Raw genomic sequence first — 25,699 nt, 5'->3', positions numbered from 1 at the left:
AGAGGTAGGAGCATACTCTTCTGTTTGGTGAGAGTTAAAGATGTTCAGCACACTTCAGAATCAGACTTTGCTTTCTCTTTTTCTGTTTTGCTATATTTAAGAAATATATTAAAAGGCAGGAGTTATTAATATTATAATTTAATATTATTTATCAATGCTCTGAGAGAATCAAATACAATGAGCTGCAGTGAGTTGCCCTTCTATTTGTTTCATATAATAACAGTATGGCCAAATTAGAATATTAAACCCAATATTTTTTAGTAGAGAGTAAATAGGGAAGTAAGTGGGAAGGAAACACCTCTGTCTTTCAAAGAAAACTGAGAGAAGCACAAGAAAATACGTTGCCAGAAATAATCCTGCAGTGTAAAGGAAATTCACCGAGTAAGGTAATGGGGATTTTCCAGCACATTCCTATAATTACTCACCTATCACAGAATTTTAACAAGTTGCTTGGAGTTACCTTACAAACCAACATAAAATAAATGTTTGCCTCCTGTGCTGGTTGTTCAGCAGCAATTAACCAATAAACACTTCTTGGTCTTCTGTTTGTGGTTCCCATAGCAAGAGTTGCGCTCAGATGAAGACAGGATCACTGAAGCCAGAAAACCCTAACCTTTGTACCTAAGTTTTCTCCAATGAGGTTTACTTTTTTCAACAAGCACTCTCAGGAAAGCAAAGTAATACATTGTTATAGATCTTTGAAAGACTAGTAACTGAATTCCCATTACAGGATTGGACTTGATAGTGAGCTCTGCTCCAGAGGACAGTGAAGTCAGTGGAAACCTCTGAGTGACCTCCACAAGTTAGAAATCAAACTCAAATGAACACTGAGAATTCTGATAATTTTTTTATGGCTTTTGCTAGGTACCTTCTGTGAGGCCTGCAGGATTTCAACATAAATGATCAATATTAAAATGTAAAGAAAGCTTTAAGGGTGTATTTGGCAGTGAGTTGAGGTCTGTGCTTAGTGAGGACAATGGAAGTTCAGTGATAGTGGTGGCGATGCAAAGATGTGAAGGAAGCTGGCACCACACACTTTGCCATTGGGATGAAACGGTGGGAAGGGAGAGTTAGGCAGAAGGAGAGAGTAACCATTGGGCTGCCTGTAGGGTAGCAAGAGGATGAGGGTTATTACTGTGGTAGCACATATAAGGCTGCCAGCTATGTGGTTCTGAGTCTTTAAATAAAGACAGGCCCCAAAAGCTGATGAGGATGTAGGGATTCTCTTTGGTCACTTGCAGATGAGCTGACTGGGGAAGGGTTATTTGGGGTTGTCGGCTTATCCTGTTGATTAATAACATCTGTTCCACAGCTGTCAATATTGACAGCTGTACTTCTATACCAGGGAGTGCAAATAGCGCTGTTTGACTCCTTTGAGATGTATGGTGCAGAAGAGCCCTCTTGCGCAATGGCCTAACATCCCTTGCATTGTCCCTTTCACCTGCCCTGACAGGAATATACCTATGTAGCCTTTCCGGAACGGCAACGTTTTCCACCCCTTCTCCCCTGTAAGTGGCAGCCAGGGGGTCCAGACCCAAGCATGGCGGAGCACAGGGAGTGGCTGCACATAGGGTAGGAGCGCTGGGAACAGCCAGGCGGCCCGAGCTGTGAGGGGGGGAGCAGCCCTAACGGGGGAGGGCACGACTCAGTGGACGTTGCTCATCGTGCGTTGGGGTCACCTCGACCTGCGGGCAGCGCACCTGGAGTGCGCACAAGCCCCTCCGCAGCCTCCCAAACGCCGCGGTAGCACTGAGCAGCCCGGCTCGAAGCACGCAGCTGCCGTCTTGCCGGCGCCGTGCCGGTGGGGCAGGGCGGCGCGGCGGGCTGTGCCCCGCCCGGGAAGAACTACAGCGCCCGTCGGCCCCTGCGCGCCGCCACCACCTTTCCCGCCTCTCGCCGTTATCGCCTGCCTCCTGTCAGTGAGGAGCCGGACCCGGACCCGGACCCGGCTCGCCTGAGAGAGGCTGCCGCCGCTGGGGACGGGGTGCTGCGGACAGCGGCCGCCCTCGGGGGCAGTGGGGTGGAGCGCAGCGGCCTCCTCCTCCTCCCCGTCCCGATCCCTGTGGGGGAGCGGTGTCCCCGCAGCCTCGCTGCCCCGTCCCGTCCGGTGGCGCGGCACATGAGGTGAAGATGGTGATCCGCGTCTTCGTCGCCTCCTCCTCGGGCTCCGTGGCTGTGAGTGGGGGCGAGCGGCGGGGAAGAAGGGAGATGAGAGGGGCGCGGGGCCGCCGCAGCCGGGGCTGAGCCCCAGGGGCCGGGGCGAAGCCGGCCGGTGGGGGTTGTGGAGGTGGTGGTTGCGGTGCTGGTGGTGGTTGCGGTGCTGGTGGTGGTTGCCAGCCGGCGCTCGCCGTCCCTGCGGCTGGCGAACCTGCCCTCGGCTCCTAGAGCTCGCCCTGCACGGCGGCGAGGACCTGGGATCCAGGCAGTCGGCTGTTGTGAAACGCGGGTCTGAATTTGCAGGGGTTGCGTGTGCAGTGGTGGTGGAAATGACTGCTCCCCCCTGCCCCGAAAGGCAGCCAGAGATTAACTTGTTCGTAAACTGCCTTTGGCAAAGCAAGCCCCTCTGAAACCTCTTTGTGGGGGACAAACACTGGGTGTGTTTAAAGGGTCTTAAAGGTGATGAAACAGGGCTAAACTTGCCCGCTCAGGAGCGGGGTTCAGCGCCTCGGCGCAGGCAGGTGCGGTACCTCCGTGCGTGCCAACTACCGCAGGTTCAAAAATAAACAGAAGGAGAGCCGAGGGACAGACTTCACCCCTAGCACTTCTCTGCACTAAGAAATACTTTGGGAAAGGTACAGCTCCTTCCAAACTCGGTTTTGAAAGGCATCCCTGCATCCTCTGCTTAATTGAAGTTCTTACAGCTTTCTTTTGTTGAATTACTTCTGCATGTGAGCTGTGAACATCCATATGTTTTATATAAAGTGACAGTTCTGATTTCTGTGAAGGCAATCTAAGTGTAAGCATTCTACTGAATTTGTCCTTTAATGGTAAACATCAGAAGGATTTGGATATAATTGCTATTCTTTATGCTTCAGCAATGAAGGCAGTGGCACTTTTGCATTGCGGAAGGATGTAGCAGTATATTTTCCAGTCTGAAGGTTTATTGTGTCTTTACTTTCTTCAGCTTTTTACTGCACAATACTAGTTTTCAGTTCAGTGGCGTGGTGACAGGTATGTGTTCTGATATGTTTTGGCATGAAGTGTTCAAAATGCTTAGTGGCTGCATTACAGCTAATAAAAACTAATTATCCATTTCAGTAGCCAACTGAGTAAACACAGAGTGTCTTCAGAACTCTATAATCCATGTTCATCAAACATCCATAATAGAAACATCTTCTTTCCTGCATGGGCAATTGTTTCACACTGTGGTAACGCAGTATTGTTAGGTTTAGTTTCTGTTTCATGCCCCATAGCTTGAACAATAATGCATAGTTTTATATTTTGTTTTTATTGAAGGGGAGGAAAAAGGCCACATTATTAGCTCACCCATATCTCCAGTCTCTAAATAGCTTATTGATGGGAGGTTTTTTCTGCACTCTTTCCCCTCTCTCTGCCTGCAAGATACATGTCCGATTAAGAGCAGCAGTATAACCCTCTTCACTATCTGTTAACCCAACAAACCAAATTTGAGGATGAGAAGCAGTTTAATTTGCACATCAGTTCATTTGCTGTCTTTTTTTCTGGGTTGGACAACACAAATATGACATATAGTATGGCTAACAATTTGCATATGGTGATAGTCAACTTCATCTAGGCAGCAGTGTGTCCGAGTACTGCCTAGACAGAGAATAATAGATAGTTTAGTGACTGAAGGTACTGTCACACCGGGCCAAAGCTGTGACATCTTTTTTGTGTCAGTTTTGATTCATCTGTTTCATTGCAGCATTCATGAGCTTTCAGTATGGGCTGAGTTCCTGTTGTTCTCAGTGTCACATCATCAAAGATTTTTGATTTTGGGTTTGCATGGGGTGTGTGTACATCAAAGCTGAATGATTAAAAAAAAAAAAAGACAAAGAAAAAAGCACTATCAGCTGGCTATACTCATCTGGAGAAAAAGGTGGTTACTGTATCATACATCTCTAAAAAATGGAAGTTGTAAACTTACTGTCATCCTCCTCGAGCTACATTCTAGTAAAATGCAACAAAAAGTGAGTCATGTAATTCCTTGTCATCTTCTCCAGCCTTCAGCACAACTACATCAGCTACTTTTTGGGATCCTGTGCAATTCATGGGACAGGATGATTTCCCTGTCTAGAGAAATGTGTGTCCCTTATAGATCCTACTCCGTCTCCTGCTAAAAAGAGTGTCAAAATCCATGGTTTAATTTACACCTCTAGGTCAGCTTGAGTCAAATTGTAAGCTAACTGCTTGTGAGTGGATGTGGCTGAGATTAGTGTCTGACCTGCTGTAATTGACCAAAACTTTCTATATGTAGGATTTGCTTGTAAACTAAAAGCAGTGCCATGGTGACTCGATTCACTTTCCTAATGTTACTAGAAATACTTATGTCGAATTACTCTGTGCTTTAAAATGAAAAGTCCATCTAGTCTCTAGAGCAAGCTTTTGGTTTGGCAAATATGACTCCTTTGGAAATCTTCAGAATGCCCAAGTCAAATGATAGACATTTGGCTGAAACATTGCTGAGAAATACACTGGTTGTGTAGTCAGCGCAGGCTTCAATTCGCATAAATATAACTTTCGTTGGAAACATTTAAAATAGTTATTGATCCCTATACTTGGTGTAATTTATTCTGTGCTAAGGAAGATGAATATGCATAATAGTCATACATAATTCTAAGAGTTCAGTGCATAAAATGTTTTGGGTGTCATTCTGGGGAATAGAAAGGAAATAATTGGACTGGATGAGAAGGAGCCAAGAATATTGTGAACCTTCCCATCATTTGGTCTTGGACTTCTCCCTGCAGCACCTTCCTCACTTCTGAAGGTTCTTAGACCCTTGAGAGGTTAATGGTACTTACTATTTCTGTTGTTTTTTAAAATAAAAGTTGTGAATATAAATGCCTCATGAGCTTTAAAGAGCTCACAGGTCTGAACACCTAATTGTTGCTGGAATGAAAACATTCACCTTCAGTGTTTAGGGAAGCTGTAATGTGAGTTTACCCATAAAGATGCTGTAGACAAGTTCTTGAGACCTTCTTGTGGGAAGGGAAGATAAAGGTATTTTATGTATGTGCACATTTCTGAATAACCTCGTGTTGTTTTAAGCATGTATTAGGCAGATCCAATTGAATCACAATGGGAAGCCTCTGCATGGGCAGGCAGGCACGTTTCTACAAGCCTTACTGTCTCATACTTTTTCTGACCTGAATTTCTACTGGTGGTTGGTAAGCTGTGTCTCGAATTCCAAGCACTTCTTTGTGGGACTGTGGAGACAAGATTTGCAACTCCTCCCTGATAAGGACAATCTGTGTTCTTTTGTGCTGAGAAGAAAGGCTACTTTAAAATTACCTTTCACTCTTTTCCCTTAGCCGTGCTTCACTGTTTTCAGGAAATAGTTTATGCCCTCATTTTTCAACAAATCATTCCAAGGTAACTCTTAATTTGATCGGTTTCACATTTTCAGTCTATCAATACAGATTTACACTTGTGCTACTGTGCTATGCATTGACTCGGTTAAATGTTTTTTTTTCCGTGTTTTAAAGCAGCTCTACCTGTGACAGGAAACAGGTAGCATGAGCTAAGTAACCCTATGCCCGGAATTCCTACAGTTATCTAGAAATGTCAAACCAGAGTAGACTTCAGTCCTCTTACAGTCAGAGGACTGAAGATCAGGTAAGGAGGATATAATTGAAGAGCTTTCAAATAATGGAGAAACTTGAAACAACTGTCTTGCTTGTGCTTTCTCCTCTGTGGTAATGATTTATTGCCTTGGAGCATCATCTGTTAAGCAGAACGGATAATAAAGGGAGGTTAGTTACTGCAGTAATGGAACAGCAGGTAGAATCTACTCTAACTAGTGAGAGTACCAGCCTGAAAAGAATAGACTATTTAAATGACCAAAACTTGGAGTTTGACTGTTGCTACAGAAGGGAATTATATATTTTTTATGAGGAAGCTTGATAAGATAGGTGCAGATAAATTGTTTTCTATGGCAAATATTTGTTTTATGAGACTAAACATAAACTCTGTTTTTATTTAAGCATGTTATGGAAGTCAAATGAGTTGGAATTTTTGCTACCTGGAATGACTTTCAATTACAGCATAAAACATCAGAATGTCAGAATAATTACAGTCATGTTTGTTTGGTTCAGGTGTTGCTGGATAATGTAATGAAGACAAATACAATGCTTGCATACTTAAGGCTAAGCTTGTCTCCTAGTGATAATCATGAATTTCAACTCCACCCTTGTTTGTACAATGTCATTGTAACTCAACAATGCTATGTTTCTCTTAGCACTTCTCAGGAAGAATGTGTGTCTTGCTGGGAGGTGTGGAATAAATTAACTTAAAATATGTCACTTTTAGAATATCTGCCAGCTAACAGGTTGTTTTGCCTCTCTGCACCCTTTTGTGAAAACTGTGTTAGTTATGGTGGTCATGTGGAGGGATTTACAACTTGTTGCATGCAATCAGTGGAAATTCAGCTACCTATGATATAAAATATTAAGCTTTGTAAATTATAAACATTGTAATGTGGTTTTTTTTTTTAATATTAGAAGTTTGTAAGATCAGATCAGAGCAGCAGGAAAGTTAGCTTTTCAGAAACATGACAATAATCTTTACAGTTAGAAGATCCTGCAATATGCATGTGGGAAATAATAGTATTTTAAATGCATGACCCCAGTATTGTCTACCATCTGCCAGCATGCTGAGGATACACCTGTTGGATTGGATCCTAAAAGCCCATTTTATGAATCTCACATGAAGATAATACTGTGTCCCTTCACTTGGTGAAGACGGTGTTGCTTTTGATTGTGCACCTACAGAGTAGGGCTGTAACAACAGCAGTGGTACTGTTGGAGATAGTATGGAGATAGTGGTACTAGATGGAGATAGTTGGACCCTCACCCAGTAACAGGACATGTCATGTATCTGTGTCTCAGACATGAGCAATTATATTGTCTATATGAGAGATCTGTGAGATGCCTGTATGAGATGCCTATGGGAGATGCCTGTAGGAGAGATCTGGGGATTTTCTGGATGTAGTCCCTTTGACAGAATCAGTTCTGTCATCCTTACTCAAGTTTCTGATTGTCAGGTCAGGTGACTCATACTCATCTTTGCTGGTTTCTGTCAGGCCTGTTTTGCAGGGCTCAAGTGGCAGACGGAGCCGGAGAGCCCTACTAGCAACTGTGAATTCTATGAGGCAAGGAGGTCAGCACTAAAGTCTTCAGGTGTTTTTCACCTTAAGGACCCTCTGAGGATCTAGCTCTCAAGTCTGTATTCCAAAAAAATCTTAATTCTAGTCACATCCTTGTGATGGAGGGAAATAAGAGCCATAGAACAGCAGTTGAGGTAGCTTAAGGAATGTGTTCAGGAGGGAGCTGGGTGAGAACCCTAGTCACAAGGATGTAGGTGGAATTTAGACCATATTTGCATGGTATTCAGTACCTAACTAACACACACTTGTGTGCTCTAGTGCTTTCCAAATATTTACATTTCTTCTTGGCAGGTAGATTATGTCAGAAATAATGCTACCTTGAAAAGCACACTTTAGACTACATGGTATCATGAGCAGTAGGACGGTTACTGACCTCTGATTACAATCATAGCTGTAATAGAACTTCAAAGGAGTTATTGTTCTGACTGGGCTCCTGAGCATGTGTTAAAGTGTGCATTTTGACTCTCCATGTGCTGGTCTGCTTTGTGCATGATTCAATGTCTCTAATAATGACATTTTCATTCAAGATTTAGCCCCTCTGTTTTTCTATAGATTACAGCAGTGTTGAAGTGCAAAGCCATTCCATTCAATAGACATACTTCACTGATGGTGACCTATTCTCCTTAATCTTCCATCCATACCATCAAAGCCTAGAAATCCTTTTTTTCCTAACCCTAGTCATAGTGTCAGTGATCACTGGAGATCACAGAAAGCTGAATTTGATGACATCAGTGAAAAAAAAAATCTATATCTAACTTGCATGTAATTTATTAGTACAAATTGCTTTTGGATTACTTTTATTTTCCACATCGGTTTGTGAAAGGAAAATTAATTTGGGCACGTAACTCACCTGTCTGTTTTCTAGAGGGTACAACCCAGGGGGTTAGGCGGGGAATAAAGAATATGTCATTCTTTGGTTGTCCCCATTTTGTTGTCTGGCACTAGTACACCAACATATAAATTATATAAACATATAAACTGCCACATTTCTGGTTGCCATTGTCACATTATTCTGTGCCAACACTGATCCTGCAGAGAGACTCCAGCAGAGGGGCAAGGCAGGCAGCTCTCGTGCTGTAACACATTTGGTCACTTCAGCTGCTTGCTTCAGTGCTACTGAACTGGAGATCTTGGTACCAGCAGCTTTAACCTGGTAAATTCAAACTGAAAGCAGCATGTTTTCCATATGCAGCCTATTGCAGGCTTGGCATCTGTTTTTTTATCACTACAAAGGTTGCTCAGCTAAATGATAATGACTCAATGCCATTACATCTGGGCATCACAGAACTGCTTTCCCAAAGTCTGGTCAGCAATGTTTCTGTAAACCGAGGTCAGATACTCACTTCATCTCTAGATTATTATTATTGTTTTTTTTTTCCCAAGAAGTCTTATTTGGGCAAAAAAAGAGAAAAAGAAGATGCTGAATTGAAATCACTGCCTGACTAATGTGAATCCTATGGTCTGCCATAATTTACTGAGATGTAATATCTAGTATAGTAAAGCTTGCTGAAATTGGTGGAAACGTCTTTATTGACTGACTGGGCTTTTATCCAGGCCAGGTGGCTTCCACTATTATACCTAAATGTTGTCTCCTATGTGAATGAGTTCAGGACTTTAATAATGTGTATTATTCTAAATCTGTTCATGCATGTAAGCAGTACAATACTGCTGCTGACACCAACTTGGAATCACTTGAGTACTGTCTGCAAACATAACATGTCCTCATTAGCAGTAAGGAGAAATGAATCTTGGGATATAAGGTTCTATCTAAAATGAAATAGCTAGAATGCTGGTAGAAGTGTTGTACTGGATGCCTAAGCCTCTGTTCTTGGGCAAACCTTAGCAAGGAAGTACCAGTTGCATGACTTCCAGGCCAAACTCTGGGCAAGAGAGCTGAATTTCCTGAATCTCCACAATTCTGGTGGACAGGTAGGCTAGAAACAAATAACGTTTCTCTCTTCTGCTCCTGAATACTTCCCCATGTCTTAAATTTAAGGACCGATAGATAAAATTAAAAAAACCAATGAAGACATACCAGTAAATGTGAAATTGAACTAGTCAGTTACCTGATAGTCAAAGCCCCATAAAACCTGCCAAAGTATGGGACAATATTTACTCAAATTACCTTTCTTAGTACTTGTAAGAGCTTTAAAAAATTTCAATATTTTAACTGATATATTGAGTATTCTGCTTCTAATAGTCTTGTCAAAGGTGAAGTATACTGCTGAATAAGTCCATTTCACTTGCTATATGAATGCTTTTGATTTTGATTAATTAAAATAAAAAATTAAGTCTATAATGCAACATGTTTCAGTTGATGTCTGTTAGATTCACTCTGGTACTCTTATGTACAATCAATTTTCCAGTTTAATTATTTCAGGCTGTTTATACTTCTGTTTATCCAAAGAAGGAAATGTAGAAGAAATAAGTATTTGTGGAAAAAATTCATCTTTTAAGGAAGCTCTTTATATAATAAAATCAGGATTGCTTTTGTCTGTAGCAATCTGAATGCAACTTGGAGGTAAAGAATTGTCACTAAGCTGGTAACTCAGAGTGTATCATTTTATTAGCAAGTACACAAAGAGCAGCAGTTTCCTCACCTGCAGCCTCAAGTGCTGGCCTCCTAAGGGAGTCTATCCAGAAGAAAATACCGCAATCTTTGTTTTTCTTGCAGTGTGAAAGCTTGATAAGAGTAATAAACACAGAAATGCTGTAGTCCTTGTGATCTGTTCTTGGTGGAAATCTACTGTATCCAAACCCATGAGCATATTCCAGTATGCCAGTGGTTTTTACCAGCTTAATGTTTTGATAAGTTTTACAGAAGTTAGTTAACATTTTGCAGGTCCTCACCTCATTCTTGGTGAGGTGAATGGAAATGTGGAAGTCATGGTAGTGTTTCTTAGCTGTGACTGTCAATGAAAACAGTCTGCAGTTAGCTCCAAAAGCTTGGAAGAGGTTCTGACTTCCTCTGTAGCCATGAGGTTGTTTCCATAATCCTCCCTCTTGGGGTTGGTACATTGCTTAGCCAGCACTTGCTGGATGGGCAGATGGAGTCAGTTCAGAAACCTGAGTCACTGTTGACTCTCATTTCTGAAAACAAACATCATATTCACTTCAGTGGGACTCATGTAGGTGAGCAGAATTTGACCTGATCAGGGAATGACTCAAAGTTGTTAGTGAACTTCAGATGCTTTGACTGGGAAGAAGGGGTGACTGGGATAAACATTATGCAGGCAACTCATTTAACATAGTTTGTCCCTAGCAAGAGAAAGTGGATACAAAACCTGCTTTCTTGGGGTTTAGGCCTCTATCTGTGAAGTATTTTGGGGTAAAATCTTTTGATTCTTCTGTTCAAGGCTGTGGCAGTCCTTCCATTCAGGTGTGTTGTAAGTTATTTCTCACAACTCGGGAGGGGCTGAGTCTAAAGCATGTGGCTATCCTTCTTTTGGGGTGATAAGAGCTATAGTGATGAGGGACCTTCTTAAAACAAGTTATTTCTATCTCAGTGGGAAAAGAGGAAAAACAGCTGGATTTTACAACAGTAAACAGCTTATTTAGTCTAAATTTAATATTGTACTTAAGTATAAGGTAATTGAATTTGCCACAGAGAAAAGGGAGTAACTGTCTTGCTAGCTGTTTTATGAAGAGAAGCTCTTAGGAGACGCAGGATATTCAGTGACTCACATTAATTAACCAATAACAGCATGCCCTTCCGTTGTTGCCTGTCTCATTTGGGTAGGATAGAACTTGTATTAACAGTTAAGAGTTTCAGGATTTGTTGCTGGTTTTGCTCTTTTCCCTCTGGATAACTAATCCCCACCATTCCTGGTAAGACAATGTGCGAGATGTTTCTCATTTTACTGCAAGAAATAAACTTGCATAAGTTAATGCCTGGGAGTGACATTTGCATATGCCTTTTGTTTGAATATACATATGTAGATGGTACATATATTTATATGTATATTTATGTAGTATATATAGTGTACATATATGTTTCTTAACCTCAGAATCACCAGTAGAATCTAATTATCACCTGGTGAAAATAAACCACTGATTTTTGCATTCTCAAAAGAGAAATAAAGATAATGTCCTTTTCACCAGTCTGCTCTGTAACACCAGTCCTCTGAATTCACTGGATAGATCTCAGCTGAAGCAAAAGAACATGACTCAAAAGAAAAAATCATCAGAATTTAATGGTGGAAATTCTGTCACAACTTTCACAAGTTTTTTTATTTTCTGTGCTATGAAAATCTTTATGAATAATTATTTAGAACAATTTAATAGTAACATTACAAGTCAGTTAATGACTGGTTTCTTAATCATGGAATTGGGGTCTGTGTTTTCCCAAGAAAGGCAAGTGAACTTTTTGTTGTCTTCATTTGAAAGAAAGCTTCCTTTGATCTGATGAACAATAAAGCTTCAGCAACTGAAACCTCTCATTACATTGCTGCAGGGTTCATGAAATTATCCCTCTTTAATCTAAAGAAACGCAATTCAAGTATGCATTAAACCTTTGATCTGGATCTACATCTCATAAGATATCTCCTGGAGTATCTCTAATTGAGCGATCTAATATGTTTATATAGAAGCAGAGACAGGAGTGGCATTTGAAGGATTTAGACAGCGTCACATTCTTCAGTAGGATCCTGCTAGGAAGCTAAAATTAGAAAGGAGTTAGAAAACTAGTCTTTGATCAGAGAAGAGAGCTGCCATGAAGGCCCCTATGTGCGAGCAATCCCCTCCTATGTGGTAAAAATGGTTTGCTTGCAGCAAGGTGTATTTTTCTTGTAAAGATTCCCAGCATCATACCCCAGGGGAGTCTGAAAATCTATGAGATTATTCAGCATGATATTCAGCAATACCTTTGGCTTTGTGGAGGTGACTCCTGTTGACCTTACAGGAGATGTGTCTGCAGTTTATGGGATAAAATGAGAATGCTGCTGTGTTTGGGGATGCAGCCAGTCACTAAGAAATTGAGCTGCAGAAATACCAAAGAAGTGATAATTTGCACATACGGAGCTGCAAGAACACACAAACTACATGGATATAGTTGCATTTGTTGGAAGAGAAATACCATTGACATCTGTTAATAAAGTTAGAAGCTTCATCCTGCTCTCAGTTGAGTCAAAGGTAATTTTGTTTTTGATCTGAATAATAGCAGTGGCAGTCAGCCCTGGTTTAGAGAATTATATCAACAAAATCCATCATCCTAGCTTTATAAAACTGTACTGATAGAACTTTGCAGTAATATAGTCCAATTTTATCTGAAAAATGACATTTGTCTAGAGCCTCAGATGCATTTTTCTGTTGCTGTTCCATATACTGCTGGGAAAACCTGTAAATATCTGTAAAACTGAGCACAACAAATTCTGAATGACTTGTGCTGCTGTTACTGCTGTTATTTTAAAGTGCATTATCAGGGTGTGTGTATCTGTGGTTGGCAGACTGACACAGCTGTGCTGTGCGGATTGTAGCTGTCATGAGAAAATAGTGAAAGTATTGAGAGCTTTAGTTCACAAATTTGTTTTTCAAATTCTACTGGAATCATATCTCCGATACTTCAGGATCAGAAAACAAATAAATGCAAGCATAGTCCTTTTTAGGGGAAGGCTTAGGTTTCCACGTGTCCAAGAGGTCTTATAATTCTCTCAAATGTATGGGGAGATCTTAGTAGCTTTATGGGAGAAATATGGATATGCCTGCATGTTTATATAAGATCAGAGTTCTCCATGAAGCCCAGTTTGCCACTGTTGGGCTAGGCTGTACTGCAGCCTTGAAGCTTTCCTTAATGTCTCTTAAAAATGTTACCATGCTGCAAGGAGGCTGCTGCAGGTGACTTTTTACAGCGCCACACTCTTCATTCTTCATAACATTCTTCTCCACACTGGAGATGATAAGGCTCCAGGGAGGCCTTAGAGGAGCCTTCCAGTACCTAAAGGGGACCTACAAGAAAACTAGAGAAAGAATCTTTTCAAGGACATGTAGGGATAGGACAAGGGGAATGGCTTTAAACTGGAAGAGTGTAGATTTAGGTTAGACAGAAGGAATAAATTTTATACAATAAGGCTGGTGAAACAGTGGCACAGGTTGCCCAGAGTGGTGGTAGATGCCCCATCCCTGGAAACATTCAAGGTCAGGTGGGCTGGGGCTCTGAGAAACCTGATCTAGTTGAAGATGTTCCTGTTTATTGCACAGGGGGTTCCAACCCTAACTATTACATGGTTCCATAATTCATCAGCTAGCTCTTGTTTCAGAAATAGCTGGATCCACAGTCAGGTGTAACTGGGTGTTGAGCTGTGAGTCCATAGTGACAAAATATGGAGGGTGCAGCCTCATGGGTAGGGTAGGAGATGAGCAGAAGGACTTACATCTTGTGCCAATGGAACAGAGACCCACCCAGAAGAAACAAGGCTAATTACTGATTCAGTCTCACGGGCTGCTAGGTGGTTTTATCCATTCTAATAGCTAAATATTCCAGTGCCACTGGGCTTTGATGCTCAAAGCTAATGAGAAGGAAGAAACGTGACCTATTTTTTTGCTACCAAGAGATTTGCTTTTTTATCTCATTTGCAGTAAGTACAAGAAAATTCAGCTGGAGTTACTTTATTCAGTGTGACAGAACAATGTGACTGATAAGTACATAAAACCAGTTCACAACACTTTCAGTGCTCTGCTGACTCACCATGTCACAAAAAAAATAAAGACAGTTGTGTGTTTTCATCTTAAAAGTTTAGGTGATAAACATGTTACATAATAGGGAATGTGTGTGAATTTCTTGCTAGGGAGATTTTTCGCTTTTAAACTTTTTTCTTTGCAGAACTCAGAATAGAATAGAATATTTCAGTTGGAGGGAACCTACAACGATCATCTAGTCCAACTGCCTGATCACTTCAGGGCTCACCAAAGGTGAAAGCATGATATTACGGGCATTGCGCATATGCCTCTTTAACACTGACAGGCTTGGGGCATCGACCGCCTCTCTAGGAAGCCTGTTCCAGTGTTTGGCAACCATCTTGGTAAAGAAATGCTTTCTCATGTCAAGTCTGAACAGCTATCATGTGTCCTATCACTGGATACCAGGTAGAAGAGCTCACCACCTCACTTTCCATCCTCATGAAACTGTATAGAGCAGTGAGGTCACCTCTCAGCCTCGTTGTCTGTAAACTAGACAATCCAGATTCCTCAGCTGCTCCTCGCTGGACATTCCTTACAGCCCTGTCACCAGCTTTGTTGCCCTCCTCTGGATGCATTCAGGGACCTTCACATGCTTAAATTGTGGGGACCAGAACTCAAGGCGAGCCTGCATCAGTGCTGAACCCAGTGGGATAATCCGCTTTTTGACTGTCTGGTTGTGCTGTGCTTGATGCACCCCAAGATGCAGTTTGCCCTCTGGGATGCCAGAGCACACGGCTGACTCATAGGAGTATTATGGCATTTGCTTACTTTTCAAAACCTTGTTATAAAATTACTCTCTTCAGTGCTATTTCAGTGAACGTTAAACAATTACCAAGTATTTAACACGTTTCAAAAAAGAAACAAACCATAGTTATCCTATTTTTCGTCCCTCCACAAAATCGTAATTTCTACCAACCAAGCTTGCTTCACATTCACAAAGTGGTATTTCTAAATTCCTGCATATTTTCAGCTATCGCAGTATTGGACTTCAATGTGCAACACACCAAAATATTCCCCCCTCCTAACTCTGCAGAGAGAACTGTGAGATTCAAAGATCAGCTTTCTGTTCATCTCTGCAGGACTGACTACTGAGTTTCCAATGGTTCAGAACTTGACAGTTCTCAGCTGCCTTGCTGAACTGAGACTTTACTGAGAAAGAAAAAATATTCTTCAGAATCAAATAACTTAGAGAAATCAAAAGGAATAAATGTATGAATAAACATAATATAACATGGAGATCAGAGAACATTGCATTTAATTAGGAGGTACTAAAGAGTAGCTGAATTAATAAAGGCTGCAGTTATCATACTTGTATTTATGTGTAGTATACATTTTGAAAAGGAAGGTAGATGTTGCTTGTTGAAAGGGTTTCTTTCATGATGCAAAATAGTTGCTATAAATATGCCACTTTAACAAAAGGGAATAGTACGAGCAGGAGTTAAATGTAGAATGCTAAATAGGAAATTTAAATTATTCTCTGGCATCTTTGAGAAGTTTCTGCTGGAAAAATGCATGAAAATAACGCTTTCTTTTTAACCACTCTCTCAAACTACTGAAACATATGGTAAATTGTAAACAAAAACATCTATCTGTTGAAAAAGTTAGCTGCCAGCTAGGCTTTGAATTGTTAGTCTTTTGGAATGAATTATTCTAGCCTGGTGGGGTGGTTCCATCAGAAGTTTTTGATAGCTGACACCACACTTTATGAATCCCTGAGATCTTCCAGGCTGTTCAGAGTTTCTGTTGTCTTTTGTGCTAGCCACTAGGATCCCAAACTTGGTTTTAAGAACAAAAAAAAAAAAAAAAAAGTCCTAGCACATAATTGTAATAATTTTGAAACTTCTTGGCTCACTGTTGGCTGAGACATCTTTAAAACCAGAATAAAGTACCAGCATGCTGTGTTAAACTGCACTTTATTTTAGCTAGAGTTCCAGCCAAAGAAGAACCAGTACACATTCCCAGTGTCCTCACAAGAAAATATCTATGACTAGGAAAGATGCTGTATCTGTATAGCACAAATATAATTTCAAGCATGCATTTTTGTCAAATAGAAATGTAAAAGTTTTCAGGATAGTATAATTCCAGAGAGTTGAGCTCTTCCTGTAGGCTATGATCCAAACTAGCAGTAAGTTTTGCAAGCTTCCCTACTAGAACAACCAGCAGTACATCCTGACCTTAAGTCTGGCAGTCATCTGCTGCTTGCCAGGTTAGGCTGGGAATCCTCTCACTGCATTTCACAGCCTGCATGGACTCTTCTGGCTGCTCATCTGCCAAGGTCTCTGATTTGGAGCTGCCTGCCTCTACATTCAGTGGGACTTCCAAGTTCTGGTTCAGTTCCTGTTGCAGTCTCCGAGTTTCACATTGTTTTAGCTATTTTTTTATTTCTACAAGCAGTGCCAGTGTTTTGGTTTCATATTGATGCAACAGAATACAAATTCACATCAATAACTGGAAGAAAGATCCAGCTTCAGTGGGATTCTTATTCTTTTGATGGGAAGTAGTGAGCCAGCATTTGGGTCTCTTAGCATCTCTACTCTGTCAGAGACTCACATCTAAGTGGATTTTCAACACTGTAGGACGCATTGTTTCTCCTGCAAGAATATTACCATAGGCGTGCTTACTTCATTTGTGTACATCATTGGCAAGCCTTGTTTACTGAAATACAGATGAAATCAAAAGAAGTAGGCTTGGGAGTGACTTCAGAGGCTTCCAGCTTCGTGCAGCTCAAAGGTGCCCTGCATGTCACTGCCTGTAGCTGATATTTCTGTGGAATCTTCTCTTTCTTGGTCTTTCCCTTTTTTTTTGTTTGTTCCATTTCTGCCTCTCCTTTTCCCTTTATGCTTACTGAAATACTGCCAAGTAAAGCCCTGAGCTTTACTTGGTAGCATCTCTTGTTTTGTGCGGTGATAGATATATCTATAAATAGATATATCTATATATACACAAATGCTACATGTGTTTGTAGTTACTAAAGACTCATTCCTGGTTTTGAATGTTACCTTGTTACTCATACAAAGAACAACAGTTTCTTACAAATTATCTTAAATAAGAAACTTTTCCTTTCAGCTTGTAAGAGAAATAAATTCACAGAAATAGATTTAAATTAATTTTAGCATAGTGCAACATCTGACAAAGAAAATAAGAGGTTAGCAGGCATTGGGCATGGGGCAGTTTATTGTCTTTTGTAGCTTTATAGAAAAAGAAAATAATATGTTTTCCTTTACTAACTGCTTGTGATTAGGAGTCTTAAAAAACAAACCTGGCTCAAATTTTAGTTAAATTTCTTAACTAGTGGAGTCTTTCAAAGATACCATACATATATTGCCTAGAGGTAAAGGTGTGCATATTGCCTGGCTAAGCAGTGTCGTAGCAGCTCCCGAGGACCTGCAAACTTATTTTACACAAAACTGAACAGATTGCCCTCTCAGTTCAATCCAGTATTTCATATGGCGTGTCCTTAATTATATCTCTGTATGCAAGCGGAATATTGTGACTGGCAGGACACCAGGGCACTGCAGGCTGCGTGTGGCCACTGCTCAGAGACAGTTTGTTTCTCTTCAGATTGGAAAGTTCTGTGGTCAGTTTTTAGGATATTGGAACATTTTCTTGAGGACAAAGCATTGAAGATGGGTTTGATATTTGGAGATCTGTTCTGAGGAGACTTTTGTTGTTGTATCACATGTAATGCAGTATTTGCTATGACTGGTAGCCATTTGGGAATGTTGGGAATAATTATGCAATGCTGATTTTTTTTTTCTTATTTTCAATATTTCTTTGTTATTGCCCTCCTTCACCTCATCACTGCTTCTCATCTCCTTTTTCCCTGTGTACATAACTGAGTTGTATTTTTCTGTGCCAAGAGCAATGAGTTAAACATATGAATCTTTGTAAAGGTGTGTCACAGTACTGCCATCCCTCTGGAATAGAAATTGCCAGGGGTCAGTTGTGTTCTTCCTCCCTAAGCCAGGCAAAGAAAGAGTAATTTGGCAAAAAGTCTTTGTCACTACAGGTTGCAAGTGTAACAAGACCATGAGGATTTGCATGTCAACCTTGCGAAAGTGTGAGATTGTTTGTGTATGAGAGCAAAAACTCTGGAAACAGAAGAAAAGAATGGAGATGCTGCTTAGTGTGTTTGTAAGAGGCACTGCCTCCTTGCTTTTCTAGGGAAGGGATGTGTAGGTTTGCAGTAAAAGCTGTTTATGGTTCTGTTCATTTGATGTGGTTAGGGCTTACATCTCTTTATTAGTTCATAGTGTCTCCTTAATATCTGGAAATATGTGTCAAGCCTCATCTGTATGAGAAATGAAGATTACTAATTCTCTGCAGTAACTATACTACATCTGCATTTTACACTGAAACAGTCCCTTTGGTTATGTTTGCATGACGTGCAAAGGCAGAGGCTCCCGTTTGGGAGCTCCACTGTGGGAGTGAGCTGGAGCTCATGTTTATGTAACAGCAATGCTGTTTATGCAGTTCATATTTCAAAGCTGATCATGCTTCAGCTTCTGCTGAGCCATTTTCTTAGGATGCAGTTTTGCTACTGATATAAACTGATAAGATTGTGGTGCTGACGATACTGGTGCTTCTTCCCTTGTTCCCTTGGTTCCTGCATTATGTTTGTGCTGGGAAAGCTGCAGGAGCTGCTTGGCAGGACGAATATTGTGTCATCCTAGTGAAAGCCAGCAGCAGTGAGATCTGTTTAGCTGTATCATCAAACTGCACCCTAAAGGTGCCCCTGCCAAAAGCAATACATTCAGTTTTTCAGCTGAGTCAGTGAGCGCATAATGTGGCTGCTGTAGTTCTGGAGTAAGGGTAAGTGTGAGGAAAGAGTAACAAGATTGAAAAGGAAGGAAGGGAAATTGAAGGACCATCTCTGTCTTTAGAGGCACAGGTCTAGATAGGCATATGCCAGTCTGTGAAACAAGTCTTTGAGGTGGACTTAGGCATGGATCCTGTATTTGCTTTTTTCTTTAAATGTCAGGCTTCTAAAATGTGTTTGTGGTCTGACAAGCTAGCTTGGAAGATATTCATCATAAGGCCTTGTTCTCAGCATGTGTGGTTTGAATACGTTTTGGGGTGAGATTTTGTATTAGAAAGCAGGCTATTTATTCTTGGGATCTGTCTGAAATGAGTGGGCTGTTTGGTGCCTTTGGTTCCAGGATGAAGAGCTTATAGGACTTTGAGTGTTACAGATATCACTCATCAGCCAATGCACTGAAAGGTACCTGCTGTCAGTCCCTCCACTTGCAATCAAGAGGACTGAAGCCAAGAGAATGCTTTATCACCACAAGGTAGGGGTTAGAGTCCAGAGAAGTCCAACCTCCTGCATACACTGTGTGGGCACCAGACACTTGGCAACATGCCTGCTGACACTGTGAAGAGTTTGAAACTGAGAATGTGTCTGCTTTGTCCTGTTTATATTAACTGGGCTAATGAAATAAGGCAGAGATGTTCTCTTTAATCATGGCTGTTTCACAGTTCCTAGTAGTACTGCTGCTTGGGTCATCTTGCTTCTACTGTAGTACAGTAGAAATAATATTCTTTTATCCTATCTGAGTTAGATAAATCCTGGACTAGAGAGATTTTTGCAGTCTGTTGTATATCTTGCTTCAGATAGTATAGAATAATGAAATGCTGATGCCATTTAGCAACAGAGAGACCACATGATATGCTCTGGTTCAGTAGCTATCAGTAGGCAAGCCTTTCTAGTACAGAGCATCTTCTGAAAGCAGGTTTGGGAAACATAGAGAGGAAAAAAAAAAAAAAAAAGAAATTGTGACCTGTTGGAAGTGGTAAGAAACTTCCAGGGACTTTCTGATAGAGGATGTGATCTGATTTTGCTGAACTTCTGCTCCAGTCTGATCATGTTTTATGATGGTCCTCATTTTGTCATTCTGCTGTGAAATGAGCAATAGTGTTTATCTTGTTAGTGGAGATCACTGTTCAGATTAGCTGGGGGATCCATTTCTCCCCCATATTAGTTGTATAGGAAACAGAAATCTTGTTACAGAAGAGCTTTCAGTAGAAGTGAGGTGAATTCTCCACAGAAGCAAGCAAATATTTTAGAGTGGAGACAATTAACTATGGGAACAATTTACAAAGACTAGCAGATTCTATGTTATTGTCAGTTCAGGAATGGAGCCTGGGGGAAAATCCAAATAAACTCTTTACTTCTAAGAGGAATTAATTCAGGGATGCTGGAGGTGAGAACAGGTAGTCCCAGTGGTCCCAGCTGGCCAGACCTGAGTAGGTCTTTGAAATATTTCTCCAAAGGAGTCTGAAGTGTATCCTCCTGTTACCTGTTGGAAATCAGTATAAAGAAATGAAAACTAAGGCAGAAAGAAAGTTTGCTTTAGCTACAATAGACTTTCTTTATAAACTGGACTACTGAATAAGTGATTAGCATATTTTAGCAGGTTTGTATATCAAAATGGACATACTACTTTGGTGCTTTTTAATCCTAACAGGGATAAAATGAAGATGTCTCTGAGCATTTTTCCTGTCTTAATTTTATGAATAGAAATAGATATTAAGAGTAAAACCAAACCCAAAGAAATGGCGTTCAGAAAACAATTACCCTGCTAAAAATATGGGAGTCAAACACTGAATTATAATAGTGGACTGTTAGCTTTCTCAGAGTTTTCTTCACTGTATTAAAGATATATTAGAATCATATTATGTAAAGATTTTCCTCTGAAACTTCACGATGGATATATATTTTGATGGTGTATCTCACATTGTCTTCAAATTTTAAACCCCAAATATTTTGATGATGAAGCAGTTTATCCTGTAATAATACAGATGCTTTCCAAAAGTGGCATATGAATAGCCATGAACCAAGTTTTCCTGAACAAGGTACCTCTGATTATATGAATACTCTGTTCAGGTTCCTGTCAGTTGCATCCCTCTCTGGAAACCTCAGAAGCAGCAAGGTACAAGGCTGAGTTTCATAAAGGGGACTGAAGTATCCACCTCCATTGTTTGTCCAATGAGGATATATTTTTCTCCACTGGGCACTTGAGAGGAGCCCAGGTCCTCTGCATAGTCTAGTGGGGAAGGCAGAACTGATGCTGCTCTTTATGCCATGTTGTCTTTGCTCAGTGTTTCATGTGGTTTAATGCTGGAGGCTCTTAGAGCTCAGAGTAACCACAGATGAGAGCTGCAGTCAGGATTGTGAGGCTGACGCACTCCTGCGGCACAGATCCAGTTGCAGGGGAAGACAAAGGTCCTGTGGTTTGCTTGGGGAATAGTCAGCTGGCTTCTGTTGTGGCAGATGCTCTGATCATCCATCTTAAACAACAAGGCATAATTTAATAGGATTTTAAATGTAACTAATGCTGTTGTTTCAGTTTACAGGCTTGAATCAAACCATTTTGGGAGGAGGAGATGCTACATTTTTGGCTAAAAATTTTTAGGGCATTTTGTTTAAATTTGTGCAGCTGGCACATCCACAGCTGATAACTCATGCAGATGTCATATGGAGAATTGCAAGGCTTCTGGCTAAAACAAAGCCAAACCCACAATTTATTCCACTTCAACATCTTAATTAGTTTTATAAAAAAGGAAATACTAGGAAACATGGAGTTGTGGGAGAATTCTTATGGTGTGAACAGTGAAATATTAAGGATCTGATTAAATATAAGTTAAACTTGTGCCCAGGGTACAGATTAATGGAAGACAGCAGATGGAAATGGGTATGTGTAGATATATATGCACTGGTACATGGCCTGGGTCTGAGCAATGGCACACTCTGGTACTATGAAACTGTTAGAAGAATGATTGCCAGCACAGGCAGCTTTGGCCAAGGCTAATTTACAGCCTCACAAACAGTTTGTGGCCATGATTTAGATGACACAGTGTGCCAGGGTTCATTCCCAGTTTGCATGCAGCCACTCCAAGAGGCTACAGGTTTAATAGACTTGGCCAGATGATGCTATCTGGCCTCAGGGCCAGAGGGCTGGCCCAGGCACTGTGTAGTTTGCTAGTTGCTCTGACCAGGGCAGGAGGGAATTCATGCTGGTTTTAGCAGTATTACACTATAAGGAAATGTCCTCTCCCACACGTCATTTTAGATACTTCATTTCTGTTTGAACAAATACTTAATATTTGTGTTAAGAAAATCTCTGTCTCTTTTGGGCCTTTCTTGCAGCTTTTTTGGTGAAAGGCAGTGGAAAATATTTTCTACACTGACAACAGAATTTGTCTGCAATTTTTGGGGAGATAATAAAAGGTATGTTGTCTTCAATGCTGGCAGCTATGATGATGCAGTGATTTTGCTGTTATTGATAATGCATTATTTGCACAGTATTTTAGAAGCTGCCTTCTATATGGAAAAGTGATCCTTTCACGTATGCCTAAAAAACCCCACCAGTTTATAAATAAAAGGAAAAAGAATAAGACACTGAGACATAAACTTCCTATGCAGCCCACTTCTTCAGAAGGACAGGGATCATGTAAGAGCTTTGCAGTTTCTTGGGATGGCTACCTTCTTATTTCAAGGAAACAGTGATTTCATCAGCATTACCTCCAAAAGTTATGTACTTCTGTGCATAACTTTTTGTACATTTAGATAGACAGACTAGGCTGTGTGACAAGAACAACTAGCACATGCACTTTAAAAATCCTCTGATTTCCAAATAGTATCTAGGTCATATGATGCCCACAGGCATGATTCATCCACCTGGGCTCTATGCCAGTCAGCAACTGCGTGATTCTGACACTCCAGGAATACTGTAAAATTATTAAAGCTGTATCTTTTTTCTTCAAATAATACCCTTGATTATAGCTGTAAGAAATATAGCATATAATTTATAGTTCCTTTCTGAAAGAATTAATTTTGTTAAGTAGATGCAAAAAATACAGTGTGGGCTGAAGAAAATGCAGAGCAGATCTAGCTAGTTGAGCCCAGGTAGCTTTCCTCAGCCCCTACAGACTTTCATTTGAAATGTTGCTATCTTGATATAAAGTCTGATTTGAGGCAGAAGTAGTCTTCACCTGGGTGCATCTGCTTGAAGCCCGCTAGCTCTTAAGGGTTGATCTTAGCTTAACACTTAACAGTGGCTAAAAACTGCCACTGTTCTGCCTCTGTTAGGGTTTTCTATGAAGATGATAATCAATTTGAGGGGCAGAACCCCCACAGTACAAACCTCATGTGTTTTGTTTTTTTTTTGCAAAGAAGTAAATTTTCAGGAGATGAGTTCATGCTAGTTTTTAGGCCTGTGTATAATGCAGACAGACACTCTTAATTAGAGATTCAACAAGCCCTGCTCAGGGAACTGCTGAGGTGTCTAGGAAAACAAAAATGTGTGTGGCCTGGGTGTTCTTTTTTCAGATGTACTGACATGTTTACCTCAATGAACACTTAGAGGAGTAGATTCTCCTGGGACTTGCCATGTTGCTTACCTTGCATTTCTAGGTGCCTGTATATTTAGGAAAACATAGCACCTAATGACCTGGAAAAGCAGCTGCCTCTTTTAACTCCTACTTTGGAAGTAGGAGTTATATACATTTTTATTTTTTTTTTTGGAGCATCTTTAGAAGGTAAAGGCTGAAATTCCTGCAGTTGAAATAAAGAGAGACCTTCTAGAAATGAGGTGAAGAAGTATAACCTTTGCCAACTTGTAAAGAAACAGCAGTGTTCAACTTCTATAAACTTAAAACTGAAGAAAAGTATTTTCTCCTTTGTGTTTCTGAGTTTGTGACTTCCCATCCCATGAAAGTGGGACGGGAGAGGAGGAATGTCTTCAGGTTTGTAAGCATGTCTGGGCTATGGTGGGCTTGCCCTGAATATTGTTTTTTTTTCTTTCTTCCTTCTTTCTGTCTAGATAAAGAAGAGGCAACAAGATGTGGTGAGGTTTCTGGAAGCCAACCGCATAGAGTTTGAAGAAGTGGATATCACAATGTCAGAGGAGAAAAGACAATGGATGTATAAAAATATTCCTGAGGATAGGCAGCCTGCACAAGGCAATCCACTACCACCACAGATATTCAGTGATGATCGGTACTGTGGAGTAAGTAGCTATTGTGGTTGTCATTGGATGATATATTAGTATACACCATTTATTAGTAAGATATACTAACCATGATTGGATGATATATTAGTATACAGCCATTTGAAAAGCTGGGTCTTGCCGGTGAGTTATCTCTCGTAGCATCTGAATTAATGGTGACAGTTTGTGGCAATAGAATCAAGTAATGATCATACAGTGAAAATACAGATCATGCATCTGTAAATACTAAGGTTGTCTTCAGGTAATGGATTCCCTCCACAAATGTGCAAATTTGTAATGTCATATGCTTTGTGTACCACCTGTTGATGGTAAAGTCCCTTGTGAGAATACTCTAAGTGGGAGATTTATGGTTTTCTTGCTACTTGGGTCTAGTCCAAGCATGAAGATTCGGAAGGCAATCTTTGGAACAGTAAATGGGAACACTGGCTAGATTGAGTTATACTGTCATTGTAATTAACCTTCTTCTCAGATGCATCATAGTGTAAATTTCATTTACGCTCACAGAGCCTTTATGCAGAGTCTCTAGGATAAATGAAAACTATTTGCTGTTTGAATTGTAGAATAGCTTAATTTTTCCCCAAAGCAAAGCAGCTTGAGACTTGTCTTCCTCTGCTGAAAAACTGTTAAGCATGAGAGCCTGTGAATCTGACAACAGATTGATGGATGGGCTGGTTTCTCTGATGTTGTAAGCTACAATAACTTCTCCATCCAGTGCAAGCTGGAGGGGTAGCCTTTAGTATGTTAAGAATGGCACCATATGGATGTTTTACTATGCCGCTTACACAGTATGAGTCTCGGGCAGTGTTGTAGTCTGGGAGAATCTTCTCAGAACTTCTACTCACCTTTGAACAAAATGTTGTAAAAAAACCACAGGTGGGTCCTCTTTGCCTTGCTGCATCTTTTCATACTTCAACCACGTGACCTACATCCTTTAGGAGGCAGGTTTGAGGTAGCTGTTAGAGTCAGGGAGGTTTGATGTGCTGCCCTGGCTGCATCAGTAAGTGACTGAGTCAGGTTTGAGAATTCAGTGGGAGAATGAAACAGGAAAGAGGGTCTCTGTAATTATAATAGCTGTAACAGAGTAAATGTGGGTTTCTGACTACAATGTGATGAAGATACATCCAAGCTGGTTTTAACTTTGTCCCTGTCAGACTCAACAGAGCTGTAACAAAGCTGTTTCTGTCTGATGGATCGTTCGCATCTGCTAAGAACCTCTCAAATGCAGTGCAATTGTTAGTTTAGTGTAGGAAGCATGTAAGAAGTGATTTGGGATCCTCTGCAACAAACAGATTGGGTATGGTGTAGCAGCTAACTGGCTTCTTGAAGTGAGGTATTTAACATCCCTCCCATATGCTTTATATTGGCCTTGTTTACCTCAGCAGTATAACTCATATCTTCCTACTTCCAGGTAAGAAATGTCAATTAAAGAGATGTATCTGGGACATGGAAGGGGTTTTGACCCTCACTTATGGAGCTGCCCCTTACTTACAAATAACAGTATTTACATTGTTCTGTGTGATTTTAGTTTGCCTGGGAAATACAATGTTTTAAGCTGTTGTCTCTTACCTTTTCAGCTTGTCTTCATAGTATGTTTTAACTAGTCCTAGAAATTGCTGTTTGGAATTAGCAAGAAAGATGTCATGCAACATGTGAGGCGATCTCCTTAATCTCT

General features: G+C 40.7%; 1 protein-coding gene across 1 annotated transcript in view; it reads left to right on the top strand.

Annotated features, from left to right (window-relative positions):
* The first annotated feature begins 1,941 nt into the window (after nucleotides 1-1,941).
* Nucleotides 1,942-25,699, top strand: part of SH3BGRL2 (SH3 domain binding glutamate rich protein like 2) — a 41,777-nt gene continuing 18,019 nt past the window's right edge. The window contains exons 1-2 of the mRNA XM_057412440.1: nucleotides 1,942-2,175; nucleotides 23,842-24,027. Of these exons, the coding sequence (XP_057268423.1) occupies nucleotides 2,131-2,175; nucleotides 23,842-24,027 (231 nt within the window). The 5' untranslated portion in view covers nucleotides 1,942-2,130. The remainder of the gene's footprint in view (nucleotides 2,176-23,841; nucleotides 24,028-25,699) is intronic.

This window comes from Pezoporus wallicus, unplaced genomic scaffold (genome assembly GCF_028554395.1).
Source record: "Pezoporus wallicus isolate ANWC-B61680 ecotype Strahan unplaced genomic scaffold, APGP_CSIRO_Pwel_v1 contig_4788, whole genome shotgun sequence".
Taxonomy (NCBI): Eukaryota; Metazoa; Chordata; class Aves; order Psittaciformes; family Psittacidae; genus Pezoporus; species Pezoporus wallicus.
This window is presented reverse-complemented; position numbering and strand designations above follow the sequence as displayed.